Source organism: Carassius auratus, chromosome 16 (genome assembly GCF_003368295.1).
Source record: "Carassius auratus strain Wakin chromosome 16, ASM336829v1, whole genome shotgun sequence".
Taxonomy (NCBI): domain Eukaryota; kingdom Metazoa; phylum Chordata; class Actinopteri; order Cypriniformes; family Cyprinidae; genus Carassius; species Carassius auratus.
Genome location: NC_039258.1, coordinates 4,794,072 through 4,809,755, shown reverse-complemented (window position 1 = coordinate 4,809,755; position 15,684 = coordinate 4,794,072). Strand labels below are relative to the sequence as shown.

Here is a 15,684-nt window from a genome sequence, read left to right as displayed (position 1 = left end):
CTTATCTTCTGGAAAGCTGGTGAAAGGACAGGGAAACTGGACATTGATTATTGGATGACCGAAATGGTCTTGGAGCAGTTAGGTCTTTGAGTTCTGATGACATCTTTGAGTATGAAATTCCAGGGTCAGATTGGATGCTCGGAGGTTGTGTAAACCATTTATTTTAGATGGAGGGATAAGGATAGGATATAGTGATCTAATTTTTCAAGTCTCAATGAAACCCAGTTTACTTTCTTAATGGACTTTTGTCTCCCAAGATAGACGGATGCCTACTACTTCTTCAACTTATTAATCCCATTTTAGATTTATAGCACCAATGTTTATTTTTATTTTTATGATGTTTCACTCAGAAATATGACTGATTACAGATAACTGCAATAGATGCCTGCTAGATCAACACTGAGGATTTTTCATCTTAAGTCATTCAGCCAACATTTTAAATTAAGGATGAACAATTTGAGGAGAAAATCTAGTTTTTCTGAGAAAAATTGTGATTTGAATAAAATACCATTGAAAAGAAAAAAATCCAGGTTTGCTGTGTTTGTTTATACGACTGCACAGTATGGCCAAAATCTTGTAATTATACCTCCATATGGTTATAAAACAACAACAGCAATAATAATAATTGTTGCTATTATTATTACTAAATAAAAACAAAATAAGAAAACTTTCACTTTAAATGAAAACAAATAAAATAATAATTTTTGGTTATATTTTGATAAAAGGTGCAGCCCCAGTTTAAACTGAGATGTATTTATATTTCTTTATTGAACTACCAGGACACATCTAAATAAGAGAGCCTGAACATCCCTAACATGTCCAAAAACGAGTATAGAGAATGGCACAAAAGCTCTGTCATACGAGCAGCCCTTCTCTTCCTACAAACAGCTGAGGAGTTACAGAGCTTTCAGATCGCCACATCAAATATTCAACAGGTGCCTCTGAACGTGAGCTTTTTGTGTGTCTGAGTCGGTAAGAAAGGAAAGATAGACGAGTGTGTGACGAGAGAGTTCATTTTGTTTTTGCTTATGGGAATCTCCAAGGAAAGCCCACCCATCTGCACATATCTGTGGAGGGTCTGACCACAAGAGAACGAACTGACACATCTGAATTGGTGAAGCAATGACGTAGAGAGGTGATGACAACTGAAGTGTGGCTAGTACACAACCTTGTTGACCTCCGTAATTCTGGCTCACGGAATCAACAACAGAAGAAATGTTCAAGAGGAAGAGAATGCTCAAGGTATGAAGCAGTTTGAGAGCAAGGACAGTTCAGTGTCTGAATGTGGAAATATTTACCTAGTTGGCTTAGGGTTTAATTTGGTAGTTGGGTGATGCATTATAAATTTGAGTGCTTTTATGTTTTTAAAATGTAAGATTTGAATCAGCTGTCGAGAGCAGCTTGCTGTGTGTTGTGTCAGAGAAACATAAACCAGTCATGGCGAACATGTATGAGGTTACCTCAAGAGAAATGGCATGGATTGGCCGGCTTTACTGACTGGTTGAGAAGGTTTGGTAGATTAGTGCAATTTATGCCTACTTTATCGTACAGCAGAGAAGAGATGCTCTAGATGGACGTGGGTGATTAGCATGTTTCCATTCCAGGTTTATCTCAGGTGAACCCGTATGCCAGTCGCCAGGTGTGTTGTTTGCTGTAAATCTTACAGCGGGAACGCCAGGTGCCTGTTTGCATAACATCACTGCGGCCTTGGTTAAAACCAGCTGCGTTTACCATGGCTACACACAGTAATGCCCGCAGTGTTGTATGAGGAACACTTGAAGGTTGAAATATAGTCTTTATTGTGGGTTGAATAAAAGCCTACTGCCTCTTTGGAGATCCAGCCATGTTTTGTTTGGAACGGTTTCACAGCTGGACGGGCAAGTCTCATGGTCTCAGCACACAATATGCAATGAAACTTGGGCCAGTGTATTGATTTAAATTAGCTTTCAGCATAGATATTTATCCATTTGTCTTTGAGCAAGTAATATTTTGATGTTCTTTTAATTTGTTTCAGGGTTTTTTACTGTATTATGCTATAAAGACTATCGTTCAAAAGTCTGTGGTTGGAAACATTTTAACAAATATTTATAAATCAAGTGTCATGCTCACCAAGACTCCATTAATTTGATCAAAAAATACTGTAAAACAGATAATATTATTACACTTTAAAATAGCAGTTTTCTATTTTTTATATAGTTTAAAATGAAATTTATTCATCGTGTGACGAAAAAGCTGAATTGTCAGCATCATTACTCCAGTCTTCTTCAGTGTCACATTATCTTTTAGAATCCATTCTAATATGCTGATTTGGTGCTCAAGAAACGTATTATTATTATCAATGTTGAAACCAGTGGTGCTGCTTAATATATTTGTTGAAACTGTAGGGTTGGGTATCGATTGGGTTTTATTCGATACCTGTGCCATTTCGATACTTTTAAAATGGTACCGGTGCCTAAACGGTGCCTGAACTGATACTTCTCTAAAAATAAATAAATAAATTGAATGTCAGACCAGACCTTTCAAGAACCGCTTAAAATGGCATTCGCACCATCTTTAGCTTCTGTGATGTGACGTATTTCTGAGTGAAACACAATATTCAGAAGGGACTACTTAAGCAAGCATGACTATTACTGTTGCTTTTCCTCATGGTTAGGGATTTGACAAACCCTGAGCCATATCTAGAGACCAAAATATCTTCGAGACTTGGGCCAATAAGCAACCATCCAGAACACCCTAGCAACCACATAGCAACTTCTTATAATACTTCTTAAAGTATTATTCATATTTTCCATTTTTATATACTTTCTAAATTATGTTGGTTATAATCATATTTCAATTCTTGATGTCAGCAGAAATCATTTCAGTTGGAGAAATGAAAAATAGCTTAATCATATTCAGTAAGAACAGGGGATATTAAGAATGTAAATGGGGTCTGTTTTTATTTATATTAAGGTAATGGAATAAAAACAGTTTTGACCGTAAATGTTGTCAGTTTTAAGAAGGAATTGCAGGAATGTTGACTACCTCAGTAACCCTTGTGTCAGTCAGAGACAGAGAGGGAACGCTGCCTAATAATGAGTGACACACAATCAATGTGACTCTTCAGACAGACCTGTGCACTGCGGTGTAAGTGTGCGATATATTTCCACTGATTTATAGGCGAGACATTGGCAGGCAGCTCTTCTCAGTGTCACTGATTTGGCCGGCATCTCTCCTCTGAGATCTCAGCTGATCTTCAAGCCGTGTGTTGTGAGGGCCGAGATATCATCAGATTGAGGAATGTGTGCTCAATCCAAAAACGAATGGAGAAGGTGGGGTTCTGGAAGCAGGTTGGGTCAGAAGATTTTTATTTTATTTTTTTTATTGGGGGCAGGGCTGTTTTTGAAAATGTTTCTTTTTTTTTTATACGCTCAATTTCAGTTTCATGTATTTTCAAATCTAAAGTTTTGGCCACCTAAATTATTATTATATATTTTATCTTTAGTTTTAGTAATTTAGTAGTTGTTTCTAGATTTTCTTTATTTTTTTTTCATTTATTTAATGATATTTTATTGTGTAAAATACTATGCATATGTGTCTTTATGTTTTAGTGTATGTTTATAGCTTTAGATTGCTTAATTTTGACTTACTACTTTTAGTGCTAGATTTCTTTTTTCCTAGTTTTTGTAACAGTTTTATTTATCAGTAATAACTCTGGTCAAGAGTTGTGGGCCTTGTGGTCAGGAAGTGATTTTATCTTTTGAGGTAAGTCTGTCAGTGTTTTCAGCTTTGCTTCCTTGTCTCCTCTAAGAGTTACAGCATGCAAATCCAAACGCAATATTTGTTTACACAGCACCAGTGTTTTGCTTTGCATTCTGCTTGATTAGTAAGCACACATACTGAGGGGTTAATTGTTATCATTGGGATTCTATAGGAACACCAAGCTCTGCTTGCTTAACAGTACAGTATAGGTTTAATCTTGTTAAATATGCTTATGCACTACTGACCATCTCTAAAGGTTTCTTGCCCAGGGGAGAGCAGCTAGCAATAAAGGTAAGTTTGATAGAAGTGTCCGACACTTCCTTTGTCCCATACTGCCACATGCACAGTGCTTTAATCAATCTGATCATGTCCTCTAAAATGATTGGCTTATCAATGTGCTGGCATTTCCTAATTTTCCATCCCTTTGCGGGAGAAAACAAGGATTGCTCTGGGTAAAGCAGCAGGCAGATCCACTCTTGTCATCCCTCATTCAGTGTTTAAACTCATCCGTGACTGTTTGGTGTTGTGCAAACCTAAAGGAGGACTGCAGAGATCTGTTCTTCCCCCGAGGGGTTCGGGGAAGTGCTGTCTCGCAACCAAATGCTCCCGTGGCAGTGTTTCCATCGAAACTGCCTGTCAGGTGGATGAAACTCAAACAGTCATCATGACAGGTCCGCTGTTATCAGAACTAATCTGCATGACTGAGCCATAATTCACCGGGGCTTTTATTCATCAAGGACAAGAATAAAAAGATGTAAATAATAAGGAAGGAAACGTCCAGTATGTACGCAGCTCTTGCTCTAAGGCACAGAGAACTCTAAAACTTAGTGACTGCTCTGAACTTTTCAGAGCTGTACGTCACGTCATATTTCCTAACGGCATCAGCTGTAAAGCTCGAGGCAAAACAGAAAAAATGAAAGTATGTTGAAATCTACATTTTACTGTTTAATGGAAAATCAGATGCCATAAAATTTTATTATATGTGGTTTTATTAACAAAGTTCGGGAGAAGCACGATCAGATAATCATCCAATTTGGCACAGGTGCATCTCGTTTAGCTAATCATCTTATAGCACGCACGCGTATATATATCCAGTCTTCCTACCTCCTGTCCCACGACAGTTTTTCGGCATAGACCGTCTGTCAGCATTCGGTTCGCTCTGTCAGCATTCGGTTCGCTCTGTCAGCATTCGGTTCGCTCTGTCAGCATTCGGTTCGCGCTGTCCGTCATCTTATCACAGGCCCAATCTTCCTTCCGACGAAGATATCTATCCGCCGAACACCAACAAGCGTCATCGCGTCAGCTGCTCTTCTCGCCAAGCCACACGTTGTGGCCAAAAGCTCGTGCAAATCCTTGAGCTCGCCTCACTCGGCAACACGATTTTCTCGCCAGGACCGGGCTCTATTATAATGCTGGATCGCAGCCGTGCTCCAGTTCTCCCCGCAGTAAACCTCTCTCGCTTTTTCAGCCGTGTCGCAGTTCGATGCTGCCTCCACTAGCGGCGAAGACCGTGCGTTGTTGTAGTGGCATGTCGTTCGTGAAAGAATCGTTTTTTCGAATGAATCTTCTAGGCGAACGAATCGTTCTCGGTTTACACTCATTCATGAAGAATTTTTCAGAGTTGTCATCCACAATGAGCGAGTTTCATATGAGTCTCAGAGATCGAGAGCTCTCATTCGTGAACGAAAGGACTAAACCGGTATACATGTCGAGTTGATTAAACAGATACATGTCGTTCGTAAACGCAAGGAACTCTTATCAATTTTGTTAAGATGAGAGTAAACCGGGTCAGTTAGCCATTTAGCATGTCAATCTTGCAAAATGTAAAGCGCAGTTATAGGTACTGTGCACATATTGTTTACATATTTAGCATACAAAAGATAAATTCCACGTTTAATCCCCGATTTATGAACGTGAATATATAGATCAATATATGAACCGTCTGACCAAACAATTAAAATGCTAATCATGCAAGAAAACCTCGTGATTTGCTCATCTGAACAATTCAAATAGACGTTATATATAGAATGCGCTTATGAAGACGCCAAAATTTGTTAAACGGCGTTATGACTTAACTCTGTCCGATGACGATGCCACTTTTTAACCACGAAGCAAAGGCTTTTTGCAGAGTTGTCATCCACACCGAAATGTCTAAAGACATTACATTTGCTTTACTGTGCATGTTTAAACCTCACTGAGATGATACAGACATAAGTTTCATGCAATTATTCCGGCAGGATCAATTATTTAAGGACATATTTCACCATTTACTGGCATGATTATTCAGAATTTTTCACGCTACTGCCTCGTGTTTGGCTGCAGAACAACAAGTGTGAGTACATTTTCTATCGTCTTTTTAGGACTGTTATATGAAAAGCATGCAAAGTAAATGTCTTTAGAAACGGCTTGAATTTGAATTACTGCAATTAACGTTACTGCTATAGACATGTCTATTGGTACAATGGTTTATAAAACTAAACATGCTACATTGTTTCAAAGCCCTATTTTCACAGTCCATACTACAACAGGAAAACAGCATCCCAAATTTATCTGCTCCGGAGGCTGTTTAAAAGGGCCCAAAGGCCAAAACAAGAGGAAAAGATGCTTTTCCAACAGGACTGTATTAATTCAGACAAGGTTTGAGCAATTGTCAAATCAGCCAACAACTACAGCAGCCAAAGCAAGCATGAAGCTACTTTTACTTGCAACACGGGCCTGCACATCTCAGTATTTCCATCCTGTTACTTCTGCTAGCAGTGCAGGCTACACAGGTTCTTCAAGACATCACACACCCCAGCCCCTTCCCACGACCCACAGCTACAGCAGCTGAAGCAAACGTGAGGCCGCCTCCATTCGTAAACGCGCCCTCAACTCTTCCGCTCCCTCATGCTACTAACCATTTTTCTGTTCAGTGGCCTCCAGCTCCAGATTTGCCAGAAGGCAGAGGGTACCAAGACCTATTATTGGTCAGGCCGATTATTTTATTTATTTATATATCTATCTCGAACCCTCTTCAGCCAACCCCTCTAACGCCAGCTCATCCCCTTTCACTAAAACTCCTAATCTACCATAGCTAACTCTCCTAACATGCCCTATCTATCTGTAATGGTCAATCCTCACTTCAGCCATCCTTCCGCAGGAGCTTTCTCTGTATCTCCCCACCGCCGCAGCATTGACCGCTCCCGCAGGAGCCTTTTCTGTTTTTTCCTCACTGCCGCAGCAGTCTCCGCTTCCGCAGGAGCCTCTACCTATATTTCACCACTGCCGCAGCAGTCTCCGCTTCCGCAGGAGCCTCTACCTATATTTCACCACTGCCGCAGCAGTGTCTGCTCCCGCAGGAGCCTCTACCTATATTTCACCACTGCCGCAGCAGTGTCTGCTCCCGCAGGAGCCTCTACCTATATTTCACCACTGCCATAGCAGTGTCTGCTCCCGCAGGAGCCCTTTCCATCCTTCCCTACTGCCGCAATTCTCGCTGCCGCAAGAGCCTCAAAAATAAATAAATAAATAAATAAATAAATAAATAAATAAATAAATAAATAAATAAATAAATAAGTAAATAAAAATATATATTTTATGTCCATTCTCCAATTCAACCTCATCAGGCTCGCTTTTGTCTAACTCCGGAACGCCCAATCTAAATTCACGATGGACCCTCATTTCATCAACGACTCTGGTATAAAAAAAAAAAAAAAAAAAAAAAAAAAAAAAATTAATCGAGTAACAAAATGTGTTGTTGCTTAATTATACTGATGTGCGCATGCACAGTAAATCTGATGGGTAGGATAAAATGTCAGGACCCCGGACCTTTATTTAGTCGGGTTGACGTACCTTTTCAGTTCTGTGTATGTGATGTGACGCTAGTTTTACTTAAAGTCAAATGCTCATGAACTGACTGTCAGAGCAGTTCTGGAGATGTTGTTCACGTGTTCAAGTCCTCATTTAGTGAGACAGCAGACGCAGAAATTACCGTGAGAGTAATGCGCGCTTCAGTGTGTGTGTGAAAAAGGAAGTCGCGCTCCTGCTCCATTCATTAACAGAGACACACAGAACATGCAGGATTTACATTTAAACACTGTTCCGTCTTAATATTTAGAGATATTAATTCGTGAATCGGATGTAAGTGCAATTACCTATTTTGATTAATTCATTCAAAAAAAAAAAAAAAAAAAAAAAAAAAAAAAAAAAAAAAAAAATTCATTGCGAAAGAACCCGACGTGAGATTTAGAATAAATTAAAAGAGGCTTCGAAGCAGAGGAATTTGCCTACATCATTTTTTTTTTTTTTTTTTTTGTAATCGCGTTACTCGAGGAATCGTTTCAGCCCTAATCTTAAGCAGCTCAAAAGGGGCCTCTCACATAATCCGATAGATGCCCTCGGTTGTTGTTCACCAGACAAAAAAAAAAAAAAAAAAAAAAAAAAAAAAAAAAAAAAAAAAAATTTATATATTCCTCCTTAAATCATGTTGTGTACTTGAATAATAGAAGCCTCTCAGTTATCGTTTCTTCGGCCAAAGTAAGGGCCCTCCAGCCATCGTTACAATCTCCTTGCCTATTTCAGCATCGGACAGGGCTCTCCCTTCCGGTGCAGCTGGGCAGTGGCTCCCTTCGGTCGCAGTGTGAGCCTTTCATCTGTCATTGAGTTGCGCTGCGCGCTCAGCGGCAGATGGGGGTATCCCTCCCGGTGCAGCAGAGCCACAGGCCCCCTTCGGTCGTTGTGACAGCCCTCCATCCGATGCATCAAATTAAGCCGCTTATACAGTCGCAAGGGGGACTCTCCCTTCCGGTGCAGCAGAGCCGCAGCTCCCTTCGGACGCAGCGAGAGTCCCTCCATCAGTCGCGTTTTCTTGCCTACTCCGTATCGGACGGGGCTCCCCTACCGGTGCAGCAGACCCACGGCTCCCTTCGGTCGCAGGGTGAACCCCCCGTCTGAGTTATGTTGCATGCTCAAGGGCGGACCGGGATCTCCCTCCCGGGGGAACACAGCCGCTGGCTCCCTTCGGTCGCAGCAGGAGCCCTCCATCCGATGCATCAAACCGTTCCTCGAATCTTCTTGCCTATTCTGCATCTGATGGGGCTCTCCCTTCCGGTGCAGCAGACCCACGGCTCCCTTCGGTCGCAGGGTGAACCCCCCGTCTGAGTTATGTTGCATGCTCAAGGGCGGATAGGGTTCTCCCTCCCGGGGGAATAGAGCTGCTGGCTCCCTTCGGTCGCAGTGAGAGCCCTCCATCAGACGCATCAAGCCATGCCTCGCTTCGCAAGGGGGACTCGCCTTTCCGGTGCAGCAGAGCCGCAGCTCCCTTCGGACGCAGCAAAAGTCCCTCCAACAGTCGTATTCTAGTTAGCGTCAATCAGGGCTCTCCCCTCCGGGGCAGCACTCCTGCTGCAGAGTTGCGAACCCCCTACGGAGGCTGGGAGAACCCTCAGAGGCAAAAAACCGTGCCTCCATAAACCCGCAATGGGGGACTCCCCCTTCCGGTGCAGCAGAGCCGCAGCTCCCTTCGGATGCAGCGGGAGTCCCTCCAACAGTCGCGTCTCTTTGCCTTCTCAGCATCGGACTAGGGCTCCTCTTCCGGTGCAGCAGACCCACAGCTCCCTTCGGTCGCAGTGTGAACCCCCCATCTGAGTTATGTTGCATGCTCCACGATGGCTAGGGATCTCCCTCCCGATGGGGTACAGCCGCTGGCTCCCTTCGGTTGCATTAGGAGCCCTTCATCCGACGCGCCAAACCGCGGCTCGAATCTCATTGCCTATTTAGCATCTGACGGGGCTCTCCCTTCTGGTGCAGCAGACCCACGGCTCCCTTCGGTCGCAGTGTGAACCCCCCGTCCGAGTTATGTTGCATACTCTATGGCGGCCAGGGATCTCCCTCCCGATGGGATACAGTCGCTGGCTCCCTTCAGTCGCAGTGAGAGCCCTCCATCAGATGCAACAAACCGCGCCTCGTACTCAGCCGCAAGAGGGACTCTCCCTTCCGGTGCAGCAGAGCCGCAGCTCCCTTCGGAGGCAGCAAGAGTCCCTCATTTCTTGATATCTGGCATTGTGCTCCTCCCATAAGCGGCATGGAGGGCTCGCTGGTAAGACGTTGCGAGCCGCAGCTCTCGTCGAACACTGCACGGGCTCTCCAGGTCGCTCTGCATTTTCTTCCCAACACGCATATTTTGGGGGGCAACTAAATTTTATCTCTCTGGCTGCTGTCCTATGGCTTTAAGCTTCTTTTGGGGAGTTATTTGGGTTCGGGCTATGCTCCGGGCCCGGACCCCTCCCCCAGGACAGCACGCCAAAATATGCCTACTATTTGCCTTCAGATTAGATGTAAGGGTGAACTCGTGAAATGTGGTTTTATTAACAAAGTTCGGGAGAAGCACGATCAGATAATCATCCAATTTGGCACAGGTGCATCTCGTTTAGCTAATCATCTTATAGCACGCACGCGTATATATATCCAGTCTTCCTACCTCCTGTCCCACGACAGTTTTTCGGCAACCCTCCTCCACCCCAACTCCTCACTTCTAATCTATTCATCCCAAATTGGGATAGGGGGAGTTATTTGGGTTCGGGCTATGCTCCGGGCCCGGACCCCTCCCCCAGGACAGCACGCCAAAATATGCCTACTATTTGCCTTCAGATTAGATGTAAGGGTGAACTCGTGAAGTATGAGATATTTTAAATGAGACCATTTTTGATAAAATGATTGATGTACTTTTTTTTTTATTTGGTTCTTTTTCTAATCTAAAGTACCTTTTATTTTTTTATTATTTTTCTGTATTTAAAATAGTACTGCTAATAATCTAAAGTATCTCTATACATCTCAATGAATATAATTTAATTTTTTTATATATTTTACATATCTGAAAACATATAGTTTAACATTTATTTTAGATATTTATAAATCTAAAAAAATCCTATTTCTGAAGTGTATACACCGCATTAATAATTTTAAAATAAGTTTTGGTATTCTAGAAATAACTTTGCAACTACATGTCAAGAAATTCTCATTCATTTGGAACTAAATGTCTACTAACTCTTGAGTAGACTGTTTGGTTAGGTTTAGGGTTAGAAAATAAATTGACACATTTGCAAAGTTTCTCATATGTTGTATGTTGTGGACCCATCAAAATAAAGTGTTAGAAGATATTAAGTAGACCATCTACTAATACTCTAATGACAGTTGATGAAATTACTTACTGTTAGTAGATTGTCTAAAGTGAACTGTCAAAATAAAGTGTTACCACAATTTATTATTAGCTGATTCATATTTTGATGCTCTTATCACACCGCTGTCAATCACAAATCTCATATATGATATTCATTTTGCATATAGGTTTAAAAATGTCCACTTAGGTCACATTCCAGTGGTCAAAGTGTGAAGTTTGATGTAAATGCTTGGCTTTTATTCTAAATGAGAACAGAGGTCAGAAGACAACTGTCCCGGTCACTTCATAAGCTGCTTGCTGCTCCCTTAGTAATTATCTTAGTTTGATTCGGACATTTAAAATCAAAGTGATCTGCTGACCTTATCTGATGAGAACAATCTCCATAATATCACTGCTGATTAAGGATTTGTCATCTATTTTCTCCAAAGTATGTTGATTGTCATTAAATTCAGACGATGCATTCTATTGCTCTTGAAACAGGGATGACTTTGATCTCTGTGTTGTTGAATGAGCCCATCAGAACCCATTATAAAAACTGTTTCTTCTAATTCTCATTCCCCATCTTTCAGGCTCGAAGCACTGATAATCTGGACAGTTCTGGGGAGTCTGGGACCCGATCGGTGGGAACCACAGCCAACTTGAAGGGGAAGATGAGTAAAAGGTGCGTGTCTCTGTATTTTATTTGAATTTTTAATTAAAGAAAAAAATATCAATTGTGTATCAATAAGATAGGTTGTATGATAGGTTTTTATTTTTTCTGAAATTGTGTTATCTTTTACATTTTTTGGTTTCATTTAATCCTTTAAATGGCAGTCAAATGAAATTTGAACAGTTTCTTTGATTTTTTGACAAACAATGTGCTGCACAGATGTTTAATATGAAAAATCTAAAAAATTTTGAACAAGTTTTTAAAAAATTCTCTACAATTTTTAAATAATGTTTCAATGAGTGAGCTAGAGCAGCTCTAGGGATGAAATTCAAGTCCTCTTATAAGCTGGTAGACGCTGAAAACACCACAAGCATCGCGTGTGCTTGAGATTGTGTTGTAGACATGTATATTTTAAAAATAGTTCATTTTTCAATAGCAGTGTATATCAGTCTGATTGTGGACAGCATTTTCATTTATTCATCCAAACTTTGCCAAATTCCTTGACATTCCACATTACACAGTAAATTCCATATTTATGACTGGATTGATTCCACAATTCTGTCCTTGTTTTTTTGCATTGGAAATCATAGGGCTCTATTCCTAAGCACCTTTCTTAACTCAGGTTCCCACCTTGCAGGCACTTGAATAGTAACCAGGACCCTCAAACTCAGGTTTAGACCAAGCAATTGAAATAAAGAGTAAAATAGCCTTAAAGGTTTTAGACAAAAAAGATATTAACTATATTTAGGTTTGATATTTAAGGGATAGTTCACCCAAAAATGAAAATGTAATGTTTATCTGCATACCCCCAGGGCATTCAAGATGTAGGTGACTTTGTTTCTACAGTAGAGCACAGACCAGGATTTTTAACTGAAACCGTTGCAATCTATCAGTCTTATAATGTAAGTGAATGGGAATCACTGTTAAAACATAAAAAATAAAAAAAATAAAAACGTGACCATAGATTGATGTGTGCTTCTACTTCTTCTTGCTTTATGGCAGATGGCAGACTTAAAAGTGCATTACTGCCACCTATCTGTCAAATGGACCATTGACACTCCTTATTGAGATTGTATATATAGTGTAAATGGTCTACTTGAGAAATAGGTGGCAGTAATGCACTTATAAGTCTGTGCTCCGCTATAAATTAAGAAGAAGAAGATGCCTCACGCTCCTGCTGCTGAGAACACGCACAGGAGAGTTCTAACAGTTCGGACATTGTGTGAATCAGAGGTAAACAACAATATAAATACTGTTCAGTTTCTTGCACAGACCGATTGTTTTGTGTCTTTACACATCAGCGTATCATAACCAGCCGCAGGGTTTAATTTGGTTTTGTTTGTGTATGTTTTTTGTTTTTGTTTTATTGTATACTTAGCTTTAATTCCCATCCACTTCCATTATAAGACTGCAACCGGTTGTTTAAAAAATCTTCGTCTGTGTTTTACTGAAGAAACAAAGTCACCTACATCTTGGATGCCCTGGGGGTAAGCAGGTAAACATCAAATTTTCATTTCTAGGTGAACGATCCCTTTAATTAAGTGAAGGCCTGTTTAACTGTCAGCAATGTAGCTTAGGTTCACAAGCTCTGAACATACTCTAAAACAGGAAGAACTTGAGTTTCACTTCCGCCTGAAATAACTGATAAGTAGATGCAAAGTTTCCCTGTGGTGTCCATGAGTAGCTTACTGAAAGCTGCCCTAGAGAGCTTCTACATTTGGTGGAATTTGAAAAAACAAACTAGAGCTGAAGAAAATGTGCATCGTACTGTCCTGTGCAAAACTTGTGGGTGTTTGCCAGAGCCCTGAGAAGTCTTTGGGATATTTTTGTTTCATTTCATAATTTTCCAGATAAAAATCCTAAGGCTGAGAAATAGCCGTAGTGCTACTTGCTACAATGGCTTATTTGATTAACCAAACAAGTTAAACATAGTTTGAAGTTTTCTCTACTTGTAACTGATAAACATAGAGTATATGATGTGTTAACTCATTTCATATATTGATTGTGATTCCAGGCTTTCTGTTGTGAAAGGTCACTTCCCCAAGCTTGTTGACTGTGCCCACTTTCACTATGAAAATGTGGGCTTCGGTTCTATCGAGGTAAGATCTTGTCTTATTAAGAAGAAATTTGTTAGCTCTCCACCAAAATGTTATAAAAATGAAAAAAATTTATATCGCCCAGCCCTATAGGTCACATTTGTTTGCAAAATTGGTTTCATTTTCATTTACTTATCCAACTTTTTTAGTTTGATTATTATTCATATTATTATTTTGCCCAAAAGATGGTGTTTTACATTAGGAGCACAATTATGATACCTAAAAACATTGCCTATGTTGGCATTAATGTTTATTTATACCGTATTTAGGAGTAAAAAAGATTATTTACCAGAAATGCAGAACCAGATTTAAAGCTATGACATTAATATTATGTTGCCCTGACTAAATGACCTTTAGAAATGTGGTTTTATTTTTACATTTTGATGAAAGATAACAAGCACTGATCAGTTGTGCACAATAAGACCAAGAACATCCATTAAATAAGTTAATAAAAGGCTTTTTTTGTGTGTGTGTTTTAGTGATGTACATGTTCAGCTGTCAATATGCATCACAGTTAGAGTTCAACACTTAGGGTTATTAGTAAAAAACAAGCAGATATCAGCATACAGACAGATCGACTCCGGGGGTGATACAGTCACTTGCTTTGTGACCTTCAGTAAAACAAGCGCACACACACACACACACACACACTCACACACACACACACACACACACACACTGTTTGTGTGCTCTGACAGGGAAGAGGAAACAATTACTTACACTTGATTCACAGATACACTGCAGTATGTCAGAGCTCTTCTCATATAAACTACCACAAAGTGCTTTGTTTAAGCTTGTCTAAAATCTGTGATCCATTTAAGAAGGTTTACAGCCATAATGATAGACATTCATTCATTGTCAAAATGTAATTCGGTGTCCCTGTGGCATTGTTTTGTGTTTGTGCTGCATTTTGTGTTTATAATGGCTGAGCTCTGTACACACACATCACCACACACACACACGAGAGCACCTGGAGCGCACTGAGCGTACAACATGACTGGAGTGGGAGTCCATCTCATTAGTGTTTAAACCCCCTGAAGACAAAAATAAAAGACCTTTACATGTTTTTTTTTTTTTTACTCTGACCCTGTGAAGCAGAAAGGGTCTCTGCAGTTCCTCTGTTCTTTGTGCAATTGCTAATGCAATACAGTATTTCTTGGCCATGTACCATACTAGTACCATGGTTCTTTGAAATGCCATGGTACACTTCATGACTATGGTTATACATATTTAAATACTCTCCAGGGCTACATTTGTTTTATTGTTTACAATTTAAAATAAATGTTTTCTGTTTAAACACACACACACACACACACACACACACACACACACACACACACACACACACACACACACACACACACACACACACACACACACACACACACACACAGAGATATATATATATATATATATATATATATATATTAGCAGTCATTCTTATGTCACATGTTCCTTCAGAAACCATCGTAAGATTAATTTGCTACTGAAGAGATATGTATTAGTATTATCAGTGTTGTAAACCGTTATGCTGCTTTATATTTAATGTCTCCTAGCTTAATAACACTTAAGTCGCTTTTTATAAAAGTGACTTTTTACATCTCACTGATTAAAGTAATTGTCAAAGGAATGAGGAAGTTTGCATGCTATATAAATATGAAACAGCATTTTGAATTATTGTGAAGGGATGTTTCCAACTTCCCATAAACAGTCATGTGTTTGAAAGTAGCTGTATATCATAAATTTGAATAGCACACAATTTTTTTTTTATATATATATATCTGTCCAGACTAAAAGCGATATTAGAATCAATGCAATCCAGGACATGTTTTGGTGTTTGTTACTTTCAACTCATTTTAATATATCGGAAAAATTAAACTTGGTAAGTGCAAACGAATGCCTCTAGAAATTTACACCCTGTAAATATATAAATGCACAATCATGTTGGGATGCAGGTGCATGATGAATGTAACACCCATTGAGATGTACTTAATCCAATAGCTATCCAATAATAACTTGTAAGATCAGGATAAATGAACACA

The 15,684-nt window shown here is 40.0% G+C and overlaps 1 protein-coding gene across 10 annotated transcripts in view; it reads left to right on the top strand.

Moving 5' to 3' along the window:
• The window catches only part of LOC113115837 (rho GTPase-activating protein 33-like), a 56,990-nt gene that overhangs the window by 21,155 nt on the left and 20,151 nt on the right, over positions 1-15,684 (top strand). For 3 of the 10 annotated variants that reach the window (XM_026283489.1, XM_026283487.1, XM_026283490.1), the window contains exons 3-5: positions 3,998-4,032; positions 11,467-11,558; positions 13,561-13,645. In XM_026283489.1, the coding sequence (XP_026139274.1) occupies positions 3,998-4,032; positions 11,467-11,558; positions 13,561-13,645 (212 nt within the window). Of the gene's footprint in view, positions 1-3,159; positions 4,033-6,025; positions 6,074-6,333; positions 6,379-11,466; positions 11,559-13,560; positions 13,646-15,684 lie in introns of those variants that run through there. The other 7 variants (XM_026283493.1, XM_026283492.1, XM_026283488.1 and 4 more) reach the window with 5 other exon arrangements.